The 25,730-nt window shown below is 46.0% G+C and overlaps 1 protein-coding gene across 1 annotated transcript in view; it reads right to left on the bottom strand.

Annotated features, from left to right (window-relative positions):
• ARIH1 (ariadne RBR E3 ubiquitin protein ligase 1) overlaps nt 1-20,906 on the bottom strand; it is a 75,751-nt gene extending 54,845 nt beyond the window's left edge. Inside the window, exon 1 of the mRNA XM_060260383.1 lies at nt 20,465-20,906. Coding sequence (XP_060116366.1) covers nt 20,465-20,851 — 387 coding nt within the window. The 5' untranslated portion in view covers nt 20,852-20,906. The remainder of the gene's footprint in view (nt 1-20,464) is intronic.
• Between the last annotated feature and the right edge of the window lie 4,824 nt (nt 20,907-25,730).

The following is a 25,730-nucleotide window of genomic DNA, read 5'->3' as shown; positions in this document are numbered from 1 at the left end:
GAAAGTCTTTTGGCCTTAATAACGTTGTTAAGGCCTCTACAATTAAGAGAAATTAACTTTAAGTCTGACATAATGGTGATATAATATAAAGTAGTAGTAATGCTACATTACCTAAAAGGCCTATTGACCATAAAATAGATCTCAGTATAACCAGAGTGGGGGAAAAGGAAAAAATGGTTAAGAACAACTGTAATTCCTTTGCTGATCTATCACAATATAAACAAACTGGAACCTTAAGGATAGAGTAAACAAGGTAAGGAACCTGAACGTGTAAGTTCAATTTAACAGTTAATATCTTGCTTTCAAAGTTAAAGTTAAAACTACACAAGCCACACTTTGAAAGAGTAAAAAGTTTCATAAACCCAATCTCATTTAAAAAATACCATTTATCATATGGGTTGTAGCCGGCACTTAATGAATCAGACCAATATGAATTAAGAACAACAATTGGGAAAGAGCCTTCTATAAGCAGCAAAGAAGGATAACAGTCCTCCTTACAAAAATAACACCACAACAACAACAACATAAATCTTACTAAACTGTTCATTGTTACCAATTAAGGAACAATACAACTTTACACTATACTAGGTTTGGTACAATCTGGGGAGGGCAAGAAGAAGGAACGTCCCGACTGTCCCTTTGTAGATATAGTAAAGTATAAAAAAAGCCCGCTCCCTCTAACTGACAATATAAGGCACATAGGTTACTGAATCAACAGTTCTATAAAGAGAGTCAAAGTAGGCAAAAGGCAAAATGGAGGTACGTGATATACTTAACATCGTCTTCTTGGCTTGGAGAAGAATGGTAAGTTGAATGGGCGAAGTGAGTTAGCCGAGGTTGAGTCCGAAGATGAAGGAGAGTCAATGTTCAGTTGCTTTAGGAGATCACAGCCAGAAGTAAAATCAGAGGCAGACAGGCGGAGGCCTTGATGGACGACCAGAATTTGGGTAGGGGAAGACCATCGGAAGCGAATCTTATGGTCTGCAAGCAGGTTTAGTATTGGTTTCATTTCCTTCCTGTGCATCAAAGTTTCTGGAGAGAGGTCGGCCAGGACCAGGATCTTTTTACCCTTGTAGAGCAGGCCCTCTTCAGAGCAGGCTTTTTGAAGAATCAGGGTTCTGGTCCTAGAGTCTGGAATTGTAGACAGTATATCTCTTGAGAAGTCCTTTGAATTGGGCTGCAATGCACCCAAACGGTAGGCGGAATCAATGAGAGGGGCGACGCCATCTTGAAGGTGAAGAGCTGAGGCAAGCCACGAGGCCATAAAGATTTTTATCTCCTGGTTCTCCTCAGCCTGCTCGGGCAGCCCGCGAAATTTCAAATTTGCAGCTCTAAGTTTATTATCTAAGTAAAGCACCTTCTCATGGAGCCAGAGGTTAGAGCGTTGCAGAGTTCCCACAGCGTCATGGGCTTGAGTTGCCATCTTGAGCGCTGAATCTGCGGTTTGGGTGACTGCTGCCAGAGTTTCATTTCTTTTCTTGAGCTCCGATTGTATGGGAGCAATGGCCTTATTGAGTTTGTCTCCTATAGTGTCCTCCAAACGAGCAATGACCGTTTGGAATGTTTGAGTGGTCAGAGGAGAGCTTTCCTCCGATCCAGGGCTGAGGGAGGGGCTGGGCGCCATTTCAGAAGGGATCGAAGGCCTGGGACTGACTGGAGGGAAGTTGAGTACCTGCTGAGTTGTTGCAGAGGTTTTCACGGAGGTTCTCCTGGGTGCCTTTGAGTGTGCCGTGCTTCGTTTGCCCATACCAGGTATGGTCAGGGCAAGAAACGGGAGCGGGGAGGAAGCGAAGGGATCGCAAGTCGGGAGCAGCTGCTTCAGGCGTCCGCCATTCTCCGCGTCGCCCCGCCCTCCGAAGTCAGACATTTATCAGAATTCAGACACACACACATGCATGACATTCCCATATCACCCAATACAGCATCAGCTCCTTACAGCTCTTTGTAACTTCTGTCACTGAGGCTTTAAACAGGAAGAAACGCTGGGCACAGACAAAACCACTATTCTAAGACCATTTAGAAACGTGAATCCCCATGGAGGGGATCAGGGGAAAGGGTTCCCCCCCTCCCCGAGGACTTCTTTTCAGTTTTTCTGATGAAAAATCTGGAAATTTTGACAAGTGCTACTGTACCGCACTACTGTACTATCCTACTGCGCTAATTTGCTGTACTGTCCTGCTACATCATTTTATTATACTGTCCTGCCGGACCATTTTATTGTACTGAATATCGTAACTGGGTTTTTTATTATTATGCTGTTGTGATTTTATTGTTGTTTTATTATTTATGTTGTACTCCACTCTGAGCCCCTAAGGGGGAATGGGCAGAATATAAATAAACTAATAATAATACTGAGGGGGAAAGTCACCTCCCATGAAATATTTTCTCTTTCCAAATGAGTTAAATGTTTTTAAACATAAGGTGGGCATGCTATACACATAATATCGCTGTCAAATCCAAGATGCATTTCTGTATCTAGAAAAACACCTAATCTCCATGAGGGAGGCAGGAAAGGCTTTCATTCTCAACAGTTGCATGCCTTCTGTTGCCCTTTTGACCCGCTGTCAAACCAACTGTGACACATTTACCCACGGGCTAGGTAAAAAAGAGCTTATGGGGGGGCCCCGAAAAGCTCAGAAGGTGGCGGGCCATTAACGGCACTAAAGCCTCAGAGGAAAACCGAAAGTAGCACTGATAACTCAGCTCTCTTTAACCAGCCAGCAACATGTAAGGTACATGTGCTAAGATAGTGTGGGGTGGGTGCATCAGCTTGCAGTTTTCTCTCAAGTACTGAGTATATTTATAATTGAGGCATTTGTAATTTTTAGATTACACAAAGATGTCAAATATTGCAATTTTATATATTTTGTTATAAATTACACATTTTATGTTGTTACAGAAATATAATTAGTTGAGGTTTGATAGAACAACTACCTACTGCATATATTTAAATTCTCCAAAAATTTCTGGGTTTCTTTTATCCAGGAAAAAAAACTTTTTTTTCTTCATAGCTTCAAAAGTGCCTGAAAATTTAAATCTATATAACCGTCCAATCAACAAACGCAGCCACTTCACCTGATTTTATCATATCAAGAGTCTCCCCCAATAAAAAACTCAAACCACCCAACTGATCAGCAGAAAGCAAGTCAGAAACCCATAACCCCATGGAACCACTGAAACTGTGGCTCATGGACTTTGGGAACCCTGCCTTCCTCAGCCCTGTTCTCCACAGGTCACTGACCCAGGCCTGGTCCAGCTTCACTTAATCCAGGGGTGTCAAATATGCAGTCTGGGGAGAGGGCTCCTATCGGGCCCCTGAGCAACTGGCTCTTGATTGCTTCCTTTCCCTCTCTCTTGCTTCTTTCTGCATCTCAACTTGCTTCGCAAGGCTTGCTCAATTGCACAGGAGCTACAGAGCAAAACCTCAATTTTCTTCATTGGTTGAGGCTCCTCGCCTTCCTGGTCCTTTGCCCACTTTCCTGGATCCCATGGGAGAAATTCAAAGACCAACAACTGCTAATGTTTTAACCATATTTTATTTCAAGTTAAAAAAAAAATCTTTAGTCGTGTTTGTCTGTCTCCTTTTAAAAGTTTATATCTCTGCTACCTAATCTTAAATAGGTACATACATGGCCTGGCCTAACAAGGTCTTATTTATGTCAGATTCAGCCCTCATTACAAATGAGTTCGACATCCCTGACTTAAACATCCCAGCTGATGGCAACCACAAGGACAAAATGGGGTGTGAACTGGCAGAGACTGACCAAGAGAGAGATCTTGGGGTCGTGGTAGATAACTCACTGAAAATGTTAAGACAGTGTGCGTTTGCAATAAAAAAGGCCAACGCCATGCTGGGAATTATTAGGAAGGGAATTGAAAACAAATCAGCCAGTATCATAATGCCCCTGTATAAATCGATGGTGCGGTCTCATTTGGAGTACTGTGTGCAGTTCTGGTCGCCGCACCTCAAAAAGGATATTATAGCATTGGAGAAAGTCCAGAGAAGGGCAACTAGAATGATTAAAGGGCTGGAGCACTTTCCCTATGAAGAAAGGTTGAAACGCTTGGGACTCTTTAGCTTGGAGAAACGTCGACTGTGGGGTGACATGATAGAGGTTTACAAGATAATGCATGGGATGGAAAAAGTAGAGAAAGAAGTACTTTTCTCCCTTTCTCACAATACAAGAACTCGTGGACATTCGATGAAATTGCTGAGCAGACAGGTTAAAACGGATAAAAGGAAGTACTTCTTCACCCAAAGGGTGATTAACATGTGGAATTCACTGCCACAGGAGGTGGCGGCGGCCACAAGTATAGCCACTTTCAAGAGGGGTTTAGATAAAAATATGGAGCACAGGTCCATCAGTGGCTATTAGCCACAGTGTGTGTGTATATATAAAATTTTTTGCCACTGTGTGACACAGAGTGTTGGACTGGATGGCCCGTTGGCCTGATCCAACATGGCTTCTCTTATGTTCTTAATGGTCTCAGGTTGGTGCCACATCAGATCAGCTTAACAGAACTTGGATGGAAGAGAAGAGAATGAGAAGGCCAGATGTATAAGACCACAGATCAAGAAGGCACAGGCTATTGCGCGCTCTGGAATTTTGCTAGCTTTCCACTGAGTAAGTACTGGAGCACTGACAGTTTTTAACGTTAGTGAAAATTTGAGTGAGTATCTCTGTACACAGATCTGATGGCACACAGAAGGAAGCTGTTATTTTTACCTCAGTACCATCAGCAACGAAACATAAGCAGCGGTCCCCAGAAAAAGACATAGTAAAAAGGAATAAGAGAAAAGCAGCTCAGGCAAGAAAAAAAAATGCGCGTGGAAAGAACAGAAGATTTAGTTTCAACAATAGGTTCGGTTAAAAGTTGTGAAAGGACTCTACTATTAAATAGCTTTGTCATGATCTGCATAGCCCAGGCTAGCCTGGTATTGTCAGATTTCATAAACTAAGCAGGGTTGTCCCTGGTCAGTATCTGGATGGGAGCCACAAAGGAAGCCCAGGGTCACAACACAGAGGCAGGCAAAGGCAAACCACCTCTGAACATCTTTTGCTTTGAAAATTCTATGGGGTCATCATAAATAGGCTGTGATTTCACAGTAAAAAAAAAAAAATAGACAGTTTTAACTGTACCGTAAGATTTTCAAACACACAAAGCATAAAGACACTGCCTCACTTAAACGCCACATAAAACCATTATTTTAAGTATGGTTAGCTCATGGAATCAGAAGTCAGCTCACAAATGATCAATTCAACCTGGCTTGCCTTGGCAAATTCTGGTTTGCTGCCTTCACTCTGTAGGCTGCGAGGGCGTCGCCAGGGTTAATCCAGGATGCACAAGTTTGTAGATTAAGCCAAACCACAGTTATCAGCAATTGCGGTTAATAAACCTGCCTTGACAAACCTCAGCCACCTCAATATGTTATCTGGGTAGATTTAAACTGTCTTGGTTTAAAACTAGCTTAAGTCTTCAAGACAGTGGGCAGAGGAAGACCACTAATGTGATATAAAGTTTCCATTGTGGTAGTTCAGTTGACACATTACAGACTAGTAGAGATCCTTAAGACTTTCAAGGAGCATAATCCTAAAGTTATTGGTCATACTGCCTATCCTCTTTAATTGATATTTTCATACCAAGTGGTTTCTAATAAACCACAATGCCTAAACTAGGCTACTAAGTAGTACACATACAATCTACATGATATCTAAAAATGTCAGCTTTAAATTCAACCTATTATGTAACAGATTGCAATCTGAATAAACAGCTAGAACTCAACTATCCACAATTGTTCAAAATGCCTTTGTGAGAATGGGAAGTCCTCTAACACCTTGAACTGGGACTAAAGTTGTTTTCTAATCAAGAAAGTAAAAAAAAAAAAAAACCAAAAACCCTACAACAATATTTCACAGGTCTACACCCTGTTTGCACCTTAAAGACTAGCAGCATTTATTTCCATGAGCTTTCGTGCTTTGCACCTCATTTCTTCATATCAAAAAATATGGATTGTCATCCACAAGAGCTCAGAGGAAAAGAAATGCTGTTAGCCTTTAGGATGCCATGGGCCTTTTAATTTATACCTCAGTAACAGTTGCCCCAAAGGTCATCACACCAAACGAGCTGACCCTAGATATTAGTTTTGTTTCTAAAACATCAAGTTTGCAAATTCTATGTTCAAGTGCTCCAAACCTGTTAAATGACTTTATAGTACAATCCTACAGAAAGCTAAACCCACCAAGATCTATAAGTTTAGACTGGAGTAACTGTGAGATTCCAATGTGCACAAAAGGGTTGATAAATGTTACTTTATTTGTGAAAAACAATTCAAGTGAAACAATATTGATAATTTGTCTACCAGCTCAGCAGGATTCATTAAGACAATACTTTTCATCAAGATTTGACAGTCAATATTTGTACACAGAGTTTGACTCATTTTTTTTAATGAAAAAGACAATCACTAGAAAAGGATTCTCTTAAGCAGACCTCTGTTGCAGTGAGTGTTCATTTATGTCAGCCCCCTAAGTTATTCTGCCAAAGGCTCAAGGGAAATCAGAATAAATATTCCAAGTATTCTCCAACATACACTGTGAATGGGCTCTTCGCTTACCAAGCATTTTTCAAATCTTGTTCACATCTTGAAACTATTTGCAGTCCACAACCCGGCTTAGACTAAAGAGCTTCAGAGAGCAAACATGTTACATAACACCCTCCTTCTACTTAAGGTCTGTGCTACTGTGATAACATGCCTGCTCTACCACCCTAAAGACAAACAGCATCATCCTAAAATGATAAAATCCCGGTGGGTGGCCATATTTGTCTGAAGCAGTAGAATAAAGTTGAGCCCAGTACACATGAAAGCTCACACTCTGAATAAAACTTTGGTGGTCTTAAAGGTGCCAAAGGCCTCAAACTTTGTTCTAATCGAAAATGAGGACTGACTTAGAAGGCTGCAACTCTGTTTTGGATAGCACTGTAAGACTGCTAGCAAGCAAAAGACAGCTGTTCTATTCTTCTGACGGTCCCTCCAGGTTAAAAATATAATCAAGAATCTGCAGGCCGCTTTAAAACTTTCACTTCAGTTACTTCCATTGAATCTATTTTTACTATCACACATATTTCAAAAGCATTTCAGAATAGAGTTAAATAACATATACTATCTAGAATACCAGAAGTTTCACTTCTTTCAGTAACTAAACCACAAATTTAGTAACAATTACGGATTATTACTACTAAGTATGGATTATTTTGGTTTCCATATTGAATTCTGGAGGGGAGGGGTTATATTTATTGTGTGGCAGAATTACACTCAGAAAGCATATAATATAGAATACATAACCAAGTTGATACAATGCGTATATAGATTGAACAACCCCACTAAATACCAATATCTAAATCTTCAATCCACTCAATCATAGCTGGGGAAAGGTCAAAGAGCTCCATCACATCTTCCCGGAAAACACAACACTCACATTCCTGTGACAGATATAAAATAGCCTGCTGGACTGCACCACAATTGCATTCAGGGTCCTGGTATTTTGCCCTGTTTAAACAGCAAGCCTGCACATCTGCTAAAGCCTGTTTGTATTCTATTAGTCGTCTTCCATACTTTACAGCACAATCGGGGGGGGGGGGGCTGAAAACGCTGTGGAAGCGGACTTACCGCTATGCCGGCGGTATGGAGACCTATGCCAGCGGATCCTCCTCCGCACTGGCGGGAATGGCGTGTACCACTCTCCGGCCGCTGCAACATGCCGCCGCGGGCTGATGGCGCCATGTGGCTGCGCCGCGCCGCAGCAGGGGCACAGGGCGGCACTTCAGTGTAGGAGGGGGCTGACCCACTGCTGGTCGGCTCCCAGAGAACTTTCGGTGTGGGAATGCCCCCCCGCCAGGCACAAACTTGCGCCACGCAAAATGCTGGTGCACCCCATAGGCACTAGTGGAAGCAGAAAGCACATGCCTGCAGTGCCAGCGCAGCAGCACACAAACCCATTTGGGAACCGTGTTATCGCCCCACCAATCCCCTCTCACTCCGGGCTGGGCATGGCCCCCCTCCCGCACCCAATCAGCGCCCCCCCCACAAAGGTTTTGACTCCTGCCATGCACAACTTCCCAAGGAGGATAGGGCACACGGCACGGCACTCTGCTCCAGAGGGCCATGCCGTGCAGACTTAGCGCGAGGAGGAGCACACTTGGTGGAGGGAACGGCACCGAGAAGGATGTTAGTTAAGTTAGAGCAGCTGGACTTGGGGGGAGGTGAGCTAAGTCTGGGCTGCCTGTTTAACCCATGTGCTTTCCAGTCCTAACAGGTCTCGCTTCCAGAGCCCCCCTTATGGACAGGTAAGTCCAGCTAGAAATCCCCGCAGCCCCCAAGACCATCCAGCATGGTTGCAGCTTCGGCCAGGGTGCCAGCCACTGCACATGTGCATGTGGAAGTGGGCCCTGGTAGTCCATCCCGCTGGCAGCCCCCTCACCCCGTGTCTCAGGCATCCTCGGTGCCGGGGGCGAAGGGGATGCGACACGTGTCCCGGCTTTTCGCAGCCCAGCCAGCAACTCGCCATCTAGGGCAGGTCCTGCCGCTCGCACCGGCCCCCGCTGCGGCTGCTGTGATTGCGGGCTCACATGCAGTTCAGCTGGCCCATTATGCAGGACAGATGGAATTGTGTGGGATGGCTCCACCGGAGGCAGCCGGGACGCTCGCTCTGCTTCCCGCAGGCTCACCCTGGGGTGGAGTTCTATGCCTGCAGCTGGCAAGGCTCCCCCCCCCATCTGTCTTTCAGGTGTGTGTGCTGCACTCCAGCCTCTGCAGCCGCCGGAGCACAGCCAGCCAGGAACCTCCACACGCGAGCTTGCTCTCCCTGCTTGCACATCAATAAACTTAGCCCAGCACACCCATCTCGTCTTGTGTCTTTCACTTTTCCCACCCCGCCCCGGCCCCCTGTATCCACTCTGACGGTGGGATGAGGGGGCACCACCTGCCGCAGGGCCCCCTGGTTTGTGCACTGTGGCGCGGGCTGTGGTGGCCGTGCTGCCGCCCCGAGGCGCTCCACCACAGCTTCCAGACACTGCTGGAGCTGTGAGGGGCCCTGCATGAGCGGTGGCGTGGGGCCATCGAGGCCAGCAGGTGCCCCGTGGGAAAGCCGAGAGAGACCACTATCAGCCAGCTGCGGTCAGCAGCCCCCACATTCCACTGCCCGTCGGAGGAATGGCGGCAGACAGATTGGCATCGACCGAGAGTCACTGCCAACCGAACTGGACTGAGGTAGAGAAGGCACTCCTCTTTGGTTTGGTGGCCAAGAATACTGCGATGGCGTTCGCTGCCACAACAGCCCGTGCGGCGAACTCCCGTCGGCAGGTTTCTGGCGTATGGCGATGGAGCGAGTGTCTGCTGTGAGCCAGGTCCCCCTGCACAGAGCAGCCCACCCTGAAGCGTTGGAATGACTCATTCGACCCTGCCAAGAAGTGAGTCCGTCGTCTCATTGCTGAGGGCTCGATCTATGAGGCGGTGGTGACCAGCTCAGAGGCAATCATGGGACCCCTCATCCACCCCGTGGCTGTAGCTGGCCACAGCATTGAGGTGATCTGCGGCAGGTTGGCACCTCCCCCCCTCCCATCCTCACCACCATGGGACTACCAGATTCTGATGGCAACACCCTTTGCCCCCCCCCCCTCAGTGGCTCCCAGGAATCATCGCGGGCTGCCATGAGCTTCACAGACTGGAGCTGGCTACCCAGCACCTGCACAACAGGAGGTTGGCAGGTCCAGCGCCCACCGCTCCCAGGACGTCCGGACAGCTGTCAGGAGGCGACGAATCGGGGAGGACATATTGAGTGAGGAGGTCATGGATGCCACGGTGGGTGACCTCCATCTGTCCACAGATGATGAGCGACCTGAGTCCCCTCAAGCTGCGAACCTGAGTGCAGGACGTGGGGCGTCCGCAACTGGCTGCTCGTGCCAGCATCCGACTCCTGTCCCGTTCTGCAGGTAGCCACACCGTGACACTGACGGCCCACGTGGCGGAGAAGCTACAGACTAGGCATGGCAGACCAGGCATGGCAGACTTCTGTGCAGGGGTGGCCCCCGTCCCCCCCCCCCACTGGGGGATCCGGAAGGTGGCAGCGATGCAGAAGGCCGTGCAGGTGGCGGGGAACCAGGACCCAGGGCTCACGGCCAGCTCAAAGAATCCCCGCCACCCTGTCCTCCATGTCAGCAGCCATAGAGCAGGACAGGCTGGAGAGGCACCAGGAATGGCAGGAGGCCACGGCCACGGGCCAACGCTGGATGGAGGGGACCATGTCCACGACCACCTGTCCAGTCTCCTGCCCATAGCGAGGCAGTCGCAGGAGTGGGGCACGAGGGTGGAGCAACTGCTTGCCAATATCGCCCAGTCCCTAGTGGCTGGCAGAGGGGCTGCGCCTGTCGTTCCCGAGGCGGCCTCCACCCCGGCGAGGTGGGCAGAGAGACACTGCACGCGGACGCTGTCAGGACGATGTCCGGGACGCCATGCCTGCCCCTGACAGGGGACCGGCCACCCCTTGGGCAGCCGCCTCTGCCCACCGCGGCTCAAGGCAGCTTCTTGCGAGGGGGCAGGGCAACAGCCCCTCTGCAGCCTGGCGCTTTAATAAATCTTATCCCTGTTCACTGCATTGAGTCCTTATTCAAGGGGGATCTGGGGGTGGGGGAGGCGAGTCCTCCACATGGCCACTTCGAAACCGCCTTGCACCCCTCATGGGTGTCCGATTCTCTGTGGGAGGACACTAGCGCTAGCCACCACGGCAACTGTCACCAGCACTTTTGGTGCATGGGTGTTCCTGCAGCAGGTGGCCTACTGTGTCCTGGCAGGGGGCCCCCGCAGCATTTGGAACGCTATCCGGCCATGCAGCCCATGGAAGGGACACTGACAGGGGCTCGGCTTTGCCCCTTTGGCAGGTAGGCTGCTCCATACAGCTAGAGAAATGTGCTGACTGGATACTTCCCCAAGGATTACACAGCCACACCATGGGGCTGGGTGTCCGCGTGAAGGGGGTGGGCCATGCAGGCAGCCAATCGCCAGGGAGTGCTCTCTCCACCGCTGAGTGTTACGTGGGCCTGCTCCCCAGCCACCGCCAGCCAATCCCTGGTGTCCCTGTGGAAGTGCCGCCTCCTGTCCCCACCCTCACGCCACTCTGGGAGCCCACGCTCCAGCATATCTTACACATCTACATGCAGCGGTCTCAGCTTGGGTGCACTGTGCTCCAGCGCCCCAAACCCCTTTGGAAGCCAACGAGTGGCGTCGTAGATCCGCCCACACCCGAGCGGCTGGCCGCCACATATGTCTGGATTGGGCTGCTACATTACAAGTCAAATTCTGAGGGCTTCTCATTGGTGTTTTTTAGGTTATGAACACTGGGTGGAACTGCCTGCATTCATGTCCACAGCCACTCTTTCCTTGGATCGAATTTTTAATGACTGCAGTACTTGTACAGAATGTAAAGAACTTAGTCTGGATAGGGATAATCCACACAGAGTTTTAATGTCACTAGGAAACGTTTCTACTGGAATCAATGCCATCCTCCAAACTAGCACAGAATATTTAACTTGTTTACAACAAATTGCTCCAATACTGACCAAATATTTAAAGCCACATCTTAAAAAGAGATGTTCTTAATCAACAGGTTTCATACTCAGTGGACTTGTTATTAGCATCTGATTGTGAAATATTGTAATCTGTGTGTTAAATGCTAGCAAGTTATTTCCAATTCATGGTGACCCTATGAAAATGTCCTATCATTGATGGCCTTGCTCAGGTCTTGCAAACTGAGGCCGGCATCTTCCTGACTAAACCAATCATCTCATGTTGGGCCTTCTTCTTTCCCTGCTGCCTTCAATTTCCCCTAGCGTTATTGTCTTTTTCAGTGACTCTCGTTTTTGCATAATGCAACCAAGATACGATAGCCTCTATTTAGTCATTTTAGCTTCTAAGGAGAGTTCAGGCCTCATTTGATCTAGAACCAACTAGTATGTCTTTTGGTGGTCCACGGTCTCTGTAAAACTTCTCTTTAATGCCACATTTCAAACAAATTATAGCTTAGGTGGCTAATAATGCAAATTATCTACTGAACATTGGCTGTTGTAGACTTTCCGGGCTCTGTGACCTTGGTATGGGCATTGCGAGACCTGACATTTCGCCAGCAACTGTGACTAGCATCCTCAGAGGTGCCACCCAGAAAACTGGAGTTCTCTCTGGATCATATTTGACCCAATAATTTGACCCAGAGAGAACTCCAGTTTTCTGGGTTACACCTCTGAGGATGCCTATCATAGTTGCTGGTGAAATGTCAGGTCTCACAATGCCAAGACCACGGCAACACAGCCCGGAAAATCTACAACAACCAACAGACTCTGGCCATGAAAGCCTTCGACAGCGTATCTACTGAACAGTTCTTATATTTGGCTTTTATTCTGGAACACCATTTTTAATGCAAGTGATTAAAATTAAATAAAGAGATGCAACACCAACCATTTAGTCAGCAGAAAAGAGCAAGAGTTCAGCAGCACCTTAAAGACTGACAAAATTTACAGCAGAGTATAAACTTTCGTGAGTCGGTGACTCGTGAAAGCTCATCCCTGAGAAAGTTAGAGAACTTGAAAGGGTCTGCCAACTTGGCCAGCTGTGCGTGCCATCATTTATGAGTGTAAGACACTCCAGCTAGCAGAAGCAAGGTCTTCTCAACAGACGCTCTGATTCTGTGGAATGTCCTCCCTAATGAGAACAGCTCTGTCCAAATGAGAATCCTGCTGTGAAGGGGATTTTTTTTTAAAGAAAGGAATGGAAAAGATTTGTGCTATTCCAAAACTTTTAACTTAAGACTGAGGCTTTGAGTTTGCTGCTCGATCTGTTCCATTAGGATTCAGACTGGGCTGAAAAATCTGCATCATCTGTATGATACTAACCATTAAACTGTGAACAGCTCTGTAAGCTTTTAAGAATATACAGTTCAGTTACCTTTATTGGAATTAAAAAGAGAGATAAGAGAAAATATAGATATAAATACATATGCAAAAAAGTAAATACAAACAGATAAAACATGCCAGGGGGAGTCAAGATAAAAGAACGTTATAAAAGGGACTAAGATCCATACAAAAATAAGTCAAAATCAATCTGTCAAATACAAGTTTAAAATACATTACTGCGTATAAGACCACCAGCCTGCAAAAACTTTGCCACAGCATCAGTTATGTTCCCATCAGTGTTGTTCAGAAGATAGTTTATAAGAACCAGGAAGCTCTAAGATACTATCAAGAATTAACGATAAAATGCTGTGGCGAATATTAACATAATAACAGGATTCTAATAACATATGAGACACTGTTTCAATGGACCCGCTTGCACAACGGCATAGTCTGTTAGCAAAAGGTGCAATGTTAAATCTCCCAGTTAAAATCACTGAAGGGAGGGCACTGAACCTAGCAAAAGAAAAGGTTCTGCATAATGCTGGAGTCTGAAGTTGGTAAAAATAGCTAGCAGGAAAGCTCACAGAAGGCAAGATCCCATGACTAAGAGGGGAGCATGTCTTGTTGGCTGCATTGTACAGTTCAGATAGATGTACCTCAAATAATCTGTCCCTTATTGTTTGGATTGCCTGATTCTGAAAGGGAGAGAAGAAATGTAAAGGAGATATTCAGTGTTCTTAGTTTGTTTTCAATATTGACCAGCCACGGGGAAAAGATAGATTCAGTCAAGAATTGGGCACAGAAACTAGAGGGCTCAGATCTATAATGCAATCGAAGCCAAAATTTAAAGGTCATAGACTTTTAAGAATATATAAATTTAGCAAACAAATAATCCTTTGTCAAGCAAGGAAAACCTGGCTTTTGTAACTGACCTATGGGAATTGCCCATGATGACCCAAGGTCTCTGATCAGAGGCTACAAATAACTTAGGACTTTTCTGAAGATCAGGTTCAAAATTGATTCCAGGAAACAATACAAAATTGATTCCAGGAAACAATTTTTCTGCTAAATGTGATATTTATTGTGTGGTTTACCTTTTCTGATGTAGATTTTTATCATTTCATAATTGGTTGCAAAAACTGTCATATTTTTTGCTTTCTATTGCATTTTGTCCTTTTCCATTATATTTCTGAACCACAGAGTTTTGCAGCAGATCTGTTCTCCTATCTTTCTAAACGGTCTTCAAATTTACACCTCCAATCCAGTATGTGGCTTCTTTTTTTGCTGCTGTGGAGGGCAGTCTCCGCTTTCCTTGCTGAACTAGCTCCAGTCCTTACCCCACATATCTGGGAGATATAAAGCTGTGAAACATCAGAGGATCTGTATACATTGCCTATTGCAAACCCACAATCCTACACACTGGGTGTCCCAACACGCTTTTTTTCAATCACTGCAATTGTCTTGGCCCAGTATGCCTAGGCCTCACTCACAAACAGCAAAAAAGGCCATGTACCTGAAATCTGGATTGTATCACTTCAGAATGCAGGATGGAACCGAGAAAAGGTCACTCGTAACAAAAGAAAGAAATCCTGCTTAATGTCAGGAGTAGGACTCTAGCAGGGTCTTCTCCCTGGCCTGATAAATACTCTCACATGCAGGCAGCTGTATAGAAACATTAGCGGCATCGGAAAGACTCCTTTATGCAAGCTGTGGAATGGCAGCATCCAGACACAGGTTTACTCTCTCATCTTCTGCACATCATTAGTTTGATTTTAAAAAAAACACCCAAACCTTGCAATTTTCATGAATTTCTGTGGTTTTATCAGCTGGAGGCACTTCTTATCCACTACTAGGAAGAAGTTATTCATCAGCCTGTTGCAGAATTAGTAGCTTCTGAGCTTCTTCTCTAGAAACAATTTAATACAGGAGGGGCCTTGGCTGAGCAGCAGAGCATCTCCTTTGCATGCTGAAGGTCTCATGGTTCAATCGCTGTCACCCCCAGTTAAAAGTCTGTTTGCAACCATGTCTAAATACACATTCTGCAAAGTAATTAACAGCAGCGTAGCAACCACCACGTTCATGAAAACAGTATGTAAACTAGTCAAAACCTTCCCCTTCTGCTCACGATATGCTTCCAACTCAGTTCTTGGTGTCTGAACAAGTAGCCTCCTTTTCTCTTTAAACGTAACAGGGATATTTTTTCTGTGCTAGTAACAATGGAAGCTCAGAGTGGCATTTCATTCTATGCTTTTCCTTCTCCTGCACAAATCTCCCAAGACAAATCCCTGGTTTGGGAAGTAACAAGGGCACAGGTTCAGCTTCAGAAACATAACAGACTGAGGGGCAAAGAGAGTAGGAGGGCCCAGATGAGCTGAGAACTGGATCAGGTAACCCAGTAACAACAGCCAAGGACTAGGGATCCAGCTGACAAAGCACATTTGCTGTCTGAATAATAATCCAGTCTTCTGTCGGATCTTGGAAGTGTCCAGCACAGAGATGGCTGGAGACAGGGGCTCCTGACATGCCTCTATATTACAGATCAGGGGGAGGATAAGCTCACAGTCAGGATCTACTTGACTGGGGAGGGGACAGAAAGACCACCTGCCAGTCTGGCCACTACTGCTTAACCCCACACTACTAAGAGAACCCTCGTTATTCTGAATAAATAAACTTCAGTTCTTCTTCAACCCTAACAGAATCTCACAGGAGATTAACAGGCCTTTGTTGGTGCCCGAAAAGCAGAAAACGCTTACGTTATTAAGAATCCCACATGACTTTTACTGGCAAGAAGTGCACAGACAGAGCTGTGAGTAATTCTGCAAGTCCCTTTACTATTTGCTAAAATCGGCATCTCCAGCAACCTTCCTTATAAGCACTTGGCAAAGATTATAAACTGTGGAGAGACAAAGAGAAAAAATGCCGTAGCAGTTTAGGAATATAGGTTAATCACCCCTCCCTTTCTAGTTTCAATTCCACCCAAGTCCCTTCAAATCTGGGCTTCATTTGCTTCTGCTCAAGACATCTGTAGGACCAGGCCTGGTACTCTTTCATGCAGAACCTTTGGGATGCCACCCCCAGCCACAGAACCCCTTGAGCTCTAGATCCCTCATAACAGGCTTGCCCATGCCCTTGTGTGCAGTTCAGAATGCAGAGAAATGATGGGCTGAAGTGACAAGCAAGATGCCATATAAATCAGCTGGATGCCTTCTCAGCAGGATCAACACAGGTCCTCACAGCCTGGCTCCTGAGTGGCCAGCTCTCAAGAGAGTTTGCAAAGCTTTTCTTATTGTTTCAGAAAGCTTATGAACTGAATCAAAAAATGGGGACTGTTGATCTTTTAGTGGCTTGACCACTGGATTATTTTTATATATTTGGCAGTTTTTAATACATCTGTTGATGTGTGTGTCTGTGTGCATACATACAATTTGCACTCCAAAAGGGAAATTACAAATTCCACACAAATATACACACATACGGAGATATACATATATACTTAAATGAAACTACTTGCGTAACCTATGGGTTTTGAGTAGTGCCACATTTGAATCCAAGTAAACCAGGCCTAAAGGCCATCTTAAAATAATTTTATACTCCCTACATTAATTTTTCTCCTCACAACAGCCTAACTTCCAAATCCACCCCAGCCAAGAGTCTCCCCAATTCTTCTCCCACTGATGCACCTATCATCCCACCTTGGATGGAGTAATTCACAAATCTCTTAAACTTGGCTAAAAGGAAATCCCAATAAACTATATTCCATAGTATCAGTCTTCCCAGCAACACATAAGCATAAGAAACACGCAAAAGCCTAGAGCACCTTCCCATAACAATCATTCATTACTTGAGATGGTACAGAATTCCAACTTAACAAGCATAAAAGCTCTCCTATATTGGGCACAAAAACAAATCACTTTTGTTACCCATCTCATGTGCTTATAATAGGGCCTACTATTTCCTAAACACAAAGCAGCACTGGAACAGAGAACAGAAAAACATCTTTCCGGCTACCCATCCAACTAAAGCCATGGAGAGAATACCTGTACTCTCTACCCAAGAACAGCATCCGCTCCAATTAGTTCCAATTCAAGGTTTTGTTAAATGAGAAAAGAGACAATCATTTGTACATAAGCCACCGGTTGCTTGCCCCAGCTCTGGAACCCTCCAGTGGATCACAGCATGACATTTATTCCTAAAAGCCAAAAGAAATACAGCTTGAAACAAACAAACAAAAACCCCTTTAGCCTGCCTGTCCAGTAGCCTGAACAATTATGCATCAGTCGAAGCAGAATTAACATGGATGCAAACTTGGGTGTAGTTTAAGATCTTTCTTAGGTAATTAAAAGAAATACTACTAGATCTTAGGGTATATTATCCCGAAGATTCAATAATCCTAAAGAAGTAAACTTTATAAGGATGTGAAAGCAAAAATAAGCCTGGAGACTTGAGGCATCTTGAACAGTAACAAAGAGTGTATTACAAGTTTCCATGGATTAGAACCCTCGTTGTCTGCAATAGCTTATGCTGGAACAAAACCTTGTTAATCTTTAAGGTGCCAACTTGACCACTACATCTCTGCTAAATACTGGAGACTGTTTAGTTCCTTCCAAGTCAGATCAACATTATTAGAAGTAAAGAACAGCTATTTAAACAAGGCCTTTGTAAACATTTCTGGGACACTTCTGAATTCCCCTGCCCCATGAATCAATATGATAGCATAAAATTCTACAAAGTTATCCGCCTCAACAACGGTTATTTATATCGGGGGGGGGGGGGGGGGGAGAAAGGATTTCTAGCTCCTAGGCACCTGGGACCATCTGTGAAACAGGAAGCTTTGGAGAGTGGAAGGCAGCCCAACGGGGAGCTACATAAATATGCCTGGGAAAGTACAGCACCCACCTGCATCTAACATAAGTTTTGTCCTAACTTGCAAAATAATGCACTTTGGCTTTTTGTGGCAAAATGAATAATTAAAACAGCCTTAAACTACAGTGATGTCTTCCTCTTCCTCTCAATTTATATCCAATACAAACTACAGCTAAAGCACTAGCTCCAACAGAAAAAAAACCCTGATGGAACATTCAAGCATACCCCAGATAGCAGACCCCTGAAAACTTGCCTGTTTTAGTAATCTTGTTTTTTTACTTTAAACTGTGTTTGTACTTTGTGCTGATAATCGCCTCAGGCGTATTCCAGAGACTGCAGGATAGAAATCTTTTTAAATAAATTGTTTGTATCTGTATCTCTACTCTCCCAAGAACAAGTCAGCCCCTTCCCCACTAAGAGATACTAACTGAAAGCTTGCTGAAATTGTAAGTATTTTGAGGCAAAGGCAATGTGGATGCCAAGTCCCACAGCACCCCAGGTCCAAACACTCACAGTTTAAGACATTTTGCCACACCCAAAATGGCTGGACAGCACAGGATGAATGGACCTAGACAAACAATACAAACTGAAAGTTGTTCAATTATTCAGGCACTGAGGCGCCTGCCCCATGAATCCAGAAACACATCTACCAGCTATGCAGTGCAATCCAAGGAGTGCACCCCTACCACAGCAGAGATGTGCCAGGGGCCCAGGTCTTGCACTCCACCAAGTCAAGCACCATCCAACACTACCACACGTGCAAACACACTCACCCACAACATTCTCTCTCAACACTACTGCAAGGGCTTGAGTCAGCCCTTATCCATTCACTTCTAAACTGGTGTGTTGTAGCCACCACAAGCAAGCTTTTGGGCTTCCACAACTTTTTTCATTAGACTCGGTGCTCAGAATAAACACATATAAAGAACACTGGACACATGTGTGCTTCCTCCACCACCTCTTCTCAGTCTTTCTTTTTCTGGCTCTGGCCCAGTTTTCCTGTTCTCCTCCTTCTCCTGCCACAGAAACAAGGGCCAGAAAAAGAGGGAAGAAAGAAAAGACAGCCAACAAGAAAGAAACAAAGAGGAAAGATGAAATAAAATAAGGTGAGGAACATATACAGCAAGCAACAACAAAAAATAAAAGACACAAAGAGACATCTTTTCTTATATGGTGGCTATGCAGTGTTATTAAATACTGGGGGGGGGGACGAAACTGGAGTAAATTGAATAAGATATATAAAATGCATTCTCCAACAGTATTTTAAAGAGCGTAATACAGACCAATTACCTAAAAATCAGTGGTATACTGTATCACTATTAATAATTATAGCCAAAATTGTATTAGCCCAAAAGTGGAATAGCACATGCTTCCAAAGTTAAGAGATTAGGTCTCAAACTGTGACAAATTTTAATAGATAATATTTCTGTAACAAAACTAGCCATTTTGAAAAAGATTCAAGCACAAAATCTGTTTATTCAGCAGTGGACTCCTTTAGCTGAATACTGGAACCAAAGTTTCCAGTCAGAGACTGCTAAAAAAAATGTTGTTGTATATAAGTGGCAGGGGAATTACTTTTTAAGCCTCTCAATCTGAGATCTTCTAAATAAGGTGTCTTTTGCATTATGTATAGAGAACAGATAAGAACATATAGAAATAAAAATGATGGAAAAGTAAGTAGAAAATATACAAAGAACATGAAAAGAAAAATAAAGAGGGAAAGACTAACAGAAATAAAGAATAAAGATGAATAACAGAAAACACAGAGGCCAGAAAAAACATAAAGAAGCAAAGCGAAAGACTAATGCTGAAATGACAGGAGAGAGAAAAAAACATACAAACATGAAAATAAAAATAAAAAGGGAAAGATTAATAGAGAAATAAAGAGTGAGAGATAAAAGATTTAGAGAATAGAAAAAGAAAGATAAAGCAGCAACAGAAAAACTAATAAAGAAACAAAGAAGATGAAAACAAAAAGAATGGGAAAAGAAAAATAAAGACGTAATGATCAATAAAGACAAAAACAAAGAGTGACAGATAAAACAGAGAACAAAAAATAAACTGAAAGACTAATGAAGAATGAGAAATTAAAAGACAAATATAAAGGTTAATAAAGAGGGTATGATACAGAAATAAACACGGAAGAGTGAGAGATGAAAACCTAAGGATAATAAACAGAAAAATGAGGAATACACATATACAGAATTTTAAAAATGTAAGGAAGATTACTACAAAAAGAAGATATGAACGAAAAAGAACAAAAAACAAAGAGGAAAACAAAGAGGAAAAGAATGAAAGGGAGGAGCAATACACAGAAAGAGGGGAAAATAAAGAGAATAATGAAGGGGTGGAGGAGCAGTACACTGAAAGTTAAAGGAAAGAAACTGAACTGATCAAGATCCCCTTGGGCAGCTGTGTTGTTCCGAAACAGCAGAACCGACTGGACTCTCAACAATTTTTGTCGAAAGGAGAAAAAGAAAAGAGTGAAACAAACAAGAGTCTCCTTTTTCGGAAGGGGGGAAAAGCAGAGAGCCTGGGGAGGCGTGGCCGAGCCCGGCCCACCCCACACATTCCCAACCCCAGCCTGGCCCCGCATTCCTGCATCCTTGGCCCCCCTTCCCCACCTCCTCCTCCCCCCCATAGCAGCGTCGTCGGGGGCGCGCACCTGGATGACCTCGTTGACCTCGCGGATGCACTCCACCATGTGCTGCAGGATCTGCTCGGCGGTGAGGACCTCGTAGCGGTAGTCCTCCTCCTGGTCGTGGCCAAGGCCGCCGCCTCCTCCTCCCCCGCCGGGCCCGGGCCCGCCTAGGCCGCTGCCGCCCAGGCCTCCGCCGCCGGGCCCCAGGCCTCCGCCGCCGGTCTCTCCGCCCAGCAGGCCGTCGCGCTCGCCTCCCACGCCCAGGCCGGGCTCGACCAGCTCCACTTCGCCCAGGTCCAGGTCGGGCTCGTCGTCGTCGTCGGGCTCGTCGTCGTCCTCCTCAGCGCCGCTGTCCTCGCTGCACTCCTCGTCCTCGTCGAACTCGTAGTTGTAGCCTTCGTCCGAGTCCATGGCGGCGGCGGCAGCGGCGGCGGAGCGAGCGGTGAGGGGGCCGGCAGTGGCGGCGACGCGGGCGGCCCCCTCAGCGGGCTGGGACTCGAAGGCGGCGGCTGCTGCCTCTGCTGCTGCTTCTTCTCCGGCCGGCCGCCTGCCTTGGCCTCCCCTCAGGGGAACCGACCGCTTCTCCCCCTCACAGGCGCCGCTGAGCCAACAAAGGGACGCGTCCGGCCCGCTCCGTCACCTCGACGCACGCGACGCAGGCGCAGCGCCGGCCGCGGGGTGGGGCGCAACCTCTGGCGTCGCCTGACGTCACCACGCCGCCTGCGCCGGCATCTTTTTTTGAAAGGGAAAAAAAAGACACCAAGCCCCGCCTACTTTGGAGAGCCAGTTTGGTGTAGCGCAGGGATGGCCCAACTGTGGCTCTTTCATATATATTGTGTGGCTCTCCAAGCCCCCGCTGCCCTGTTGGCTGGCTTCGAGAAGGCATTTCTCTCTTTAAATCACTTCTGCAAGCCAAGCCAGCTGGAGAGTGCACTTCAAGATAAAGTTGCTTTCTTTCCACATCTCCCTCCCTCCATCTGTTTTCCTTCCTTCCTTGTCTTGTGGCTCTCAAATATCTGACATTGATTCTATGCGCCTCTTACGTTAAGCCAGTTTGGCTACCCCTGGTGAAGTGGTTAAGCACATGGACTCCTATCTGGGAGAACCGGGTTTGATTCCCCACTCCTCCACTTGCACCTGCTGGCATGGCCTTGGGTCAGCCATAGCTCTGGCAGAGGTTGTCCTTGAAAGGCAGCTGCTGTGAGAGCCCTCTCAGCCCCACCCACCTCACAGTGTCCGTTGTGGGGGAAGGTGATATAGAAGATTTTAAGCCGCTCAGAGTCTCTGATTCGGAGAGAAGGGCAGGGTATAAATCTGCAGTCTTCTCTTCTGGGTAGGGTTGCCAAGTCCAATTCAAGAAATATCTGGGGACTTTGGAGGTGGAGCCAGGAGCAAGGGTGTGACAAGCATAATTGAACTCCAAAGGGGGTTCTGGCCATCACATTTAAAGGGACCACACACCTTTTAAATGCCTTCCCTCCAGTGGAAATAATGAAGGATAGGGGCACCTTCTTTTGGGGCTCATAGAAATGACTCCCTGGTCCAACCTTTTTGAAACTTGGGGGGGTATTTTGGGGAGAGGCACTGGATGCTGAAAAATTGGTGTCTCTAACTCAAAAAACAGTCCCCTCAGATACCCATGGATCAATTCTCCATTATTTCCTATGGGAATAAGTCTCCATAGGGAATAATGGAGGGCCCAGCAGACATTTCCCTCCCCTCCCCGCACTGATGACCCTGAAGGGGGGGCTTTCAAACCAGGGGATCCCCTGCCCCCACCTGGGGATTGGCAACCGTACTTCTGGGGAAGCTGCGAAGGCGTTCATCATTTTCTAGTCCGAGGCCACGCCTATCACGTTTTGAATGGCGGTTAGGCGCTGTGGGGCGTACATCTTGAGTGTGGCTTTCCCTCAAGCTGCGCCTCCTGTTTCTCCTGCCGGAAGCCGTGGCGGCCATCTTTTGTGTGGCCTGAAACCAATAGCAACCGCTAGGGGGGCATCTGGAGTGTGGCCCAGAAACAAACAGCGCCGCCTCCCGTTTCGCTTGTGGAAAGAGTAAGCGCCGGAGGCCATCTTGAGTGTTGCTCAGAATACGCAGCTACGCCTGCCGCTTCTCATTGAGGGACACGGAAGCGATGGCGGCCATCTTGAGTGTGGCCAAAAACATTTATCCTCCCCGCTCAAAAAAGAGGCAAGCCTGCTGCGGCCATCTTCTGAAAGGTGTCCCAAAGCGCATGCGCTTCTGGCATCCCTCCTTCAGTATTGACTTCAGCCAGGATACCTCCCTGAGGACTGTTTTTGAAATTTACATCCCGCTTTGCTATTTAGGGAGTTTCAGGGCAGAAGATGAGCAGTAGTGCTTTGCCGTCCTGGACGTTCTTGGTATAACACAGGGGTGGCCAAACTTGCGTAATGTAAGAGCCACAATAGAATAAATGTCAGACATTTGAGAGCTGCAAGACATGAACAGCAGATGTTTGAGAGTTGCAAGAGAGGAAGGCAGGCAGGCAAACGGGGGGGGGGGAAGAGGTGAAAAGAAAGCAACTTTAACTTTAAAGCATTTTCCAAGCTGCTGGCTAGCTTGGCGAAATGATTTAAAGAGACAAATGCCTTAACCAAGCCAGCGAACAGGGCGGTGGAGACTTTGAGAGCCACACAATATGTGTGAAAGATTGTCTACCTGCCAGCCACCAGGTGGGGCCTAGTAATCTGGACTTACTGATCCCAGACTGTACAGACCAGTTCCCCTGAAGGGGGGGGGGGGACATGGCTGCTTTGGATGTGGACCCTTTGGCATTATAACTTGCTGAAGTGTCTTCCATCCCTAGTCCCCACCTTCCTCAAATTTCACCCCCCCCCCACTCCAAGAATTTCCCAACCTGGAATTGGCAAGCCTAATAACAACTTCAAAATAAATGACTAGGATCTGAGCTGTGAGCTACTATCCCAAAAGGTATGAATGATGGAAATTTCCAGATGCCATTTCAATGCATCCGTTTCTCCAGATCATCAGTGTTCTACAAATAGCAAATGTCTACATCGGGATTTTTTTTGTAGCAGGAACTCCTTTACATTTTAGGCCACACATCCCTGATGTAGCCAATCCTCCAAGAGTTTACAGTAGGCCCTGTAATAAGAGACCTGTAAGCTCTTGGAGGATTGGCTATATTGGGGTGTGTGGCCTAATATGCAAAGGAGTTCCTGCTACAAAAAAAGCCCTGGTCTACATACTTTACTTTTTAAGTGCTACTTAGAAATAAAGGCAGAGTTTAACATAAGCAGCCTTTATCAATCCACAACACTGGCCAGAAAGATTGAACGTAAAAGAAGAAGGGGATAGCAAAGAAGGAGACGATTAGACAGTGTTATTGACACGATGAACATGAATTTGAGTGAACTTGGGAGGGTGGCGGAAGATAGAAGGGCCTGGGGTGATGTGGTCCGTGGGGTTGCAAAGAGTTGGACTCGACTGTGCAACTGAACAACAAAAATCAATCCAAATACTTTTGTTTGTAACAAAAAAAAGAAGAATCAGCCAAAGAAGCTGGAATTAGGATTTATTACAATAAGCTTTGCTTTTTCAACATTTAAACTGGTAATTGCTGTTTTCCTCAAAAGAGTATCTCCAGTCTCTCTCTCTCTCGGCTTGACTTCACGAACAAAGATTTAAGAAAGGTGCAGTAGTCCATGTCTGCTGCAAGCTTGCTGGTGGCTGTAGTATCTCCAGTAACCTGATAAGAACATGCTTTGTGTTTATACTATCTATCTATAGGTTCATCAGTAGAACTACATTTTCCTTCAATTTGTTTTAGGCTGGTAAATGTGTTTACACAGGAAAGAAGGGAGCATGATGTAGCCCAATCTTGTTTGTGCTCAGAAGCTAAGCAGGGTTGGTCCTTGGAAGGGATACCCCCCAAGGAGACTCTGCAGAGGAAGGCGATGGCCAACCACCTCTGCTTCTGACTTGTCTTGAAAGCCCCTTGCTGAGGGAAGCTAAGCAGTGTTAGTACTTGGAAGGGAGACCACCAAGGAAGGCTCTGCAAAGGAAGGCAATGGCCAACCACCTGTGTTTCTCATTTGCCTTGAAAGCCCCTTGCTGGGAGAAACTAGCAGGGTTAGTACAGGGATGGGAGACCACCATGGAAGGCTCTGCAGAGGAGGGAAATGGCCAACCACCTCTGCTCCTCACTTGTCTTGAGAGCCCCTTGCTGGGAGAAGCTGAGCAGGTTTAAGAAGAAGAAGAAGAAGAAGATATTGGATTTATATCCCGCCCTCCACTCCGAAGAGTCTCAGAGCGGCTCACAATCTCCTTTACCTTCCTCCCCCACAACAAACACCCTGTGAGGTGGGTGGGGCTGGAGAGGGCTCTCCCAGCAGCTGCCCTTTCAAGGACAACTTCTGTCAGAGCTATGGCTGACCCAAGGCCATTCCAGCAGGTGCAAGTGGAGGAGTGGGGAATCAAACCCGGTTCTCCCAGATAAGAGTCCACACACTTAACCACTACTCCAAACTGGTTTAGTACTTGGCTGGGAGACCACCAAGGAAGGCTCTGCAGAGGAAAGCAATGGCCAACCACCTCTGCTTCTCATTTGGCTTGAAAGCTGGGATTGCCATGTTAGCTGTGTCTTAATGGCATCTCTCTCTCTCACACACACACAAGTGTTTACAGATTTTTTTTTCAAAGATAGAAGTTTACATTGTGTTTTCACTCCCTCAGTGTGCAACACTGATAGATTTTATGCAAATCCATAATCTGTATGAAGGACCGCAAGCCATATTGCCATAGCCCAAAGCAGACCTTTGAGCATAGCGATGAAATATGTTCCAGATGTTTGGGAGTCACAGTTCTTTCCAAGAACTGCTTTAAGTTTCAGTCCTTGGCACGTAATAATTTGGGGCAGGAGTGATTATTCTCATACAATTGCTTTTGACTGTTTCTAGTTCCTCATTTCTCATAGTCTGGGAAAGTGTTTTAGAAATGTCTGTACATTAATTGCTGAGAAATGACTCCAGCCACTTTCTTTAAAAGAGTTATCCTTTCTCATTTCCAAAAAACCCAAGCATACAATCTTCTTCCCATGTTCTGGACCTTGTGTCCCTCCCTTGCAGAGTCGAGGTGGATGTTGGTCAGAGACAGGGCTTATTTAGTGGAGGCACCTTCCTATCTGAATGCACTCCTTCCAACTTGATCCTTCCTTTAGTGCCTGTCTTACTTTCACACACCAGGCCAAAATATTTAATTTTTACCCAAGCTTTTAACTGAAGGGTTCCATCTTTTGTAGCTGTTTTAA

Source organism: Heteronotia binoei, chromosome 19 (genome assembly GCF_032191835.1).
Source record: "Heteronotia binoei isolate CCM8104 ecotype False Entrance Well chromosome 19, APGP_CSIRO_Hbin_v1, whole genome shotgun sequence".
In the NCBI taxonomy this organism is placed as follows: domain Eukaryota; kingdom Metazoa; phylum Chordata; class Lepidosauria; order Squamata; family Gekkonidae; genus Heteronotia; species Heteronotia binoei.
The sequence above is the reverse complement of the archived record's forward strand: the minus strand, read 5'-3'. Positions and strand labels throughout refer to the sequence as shown.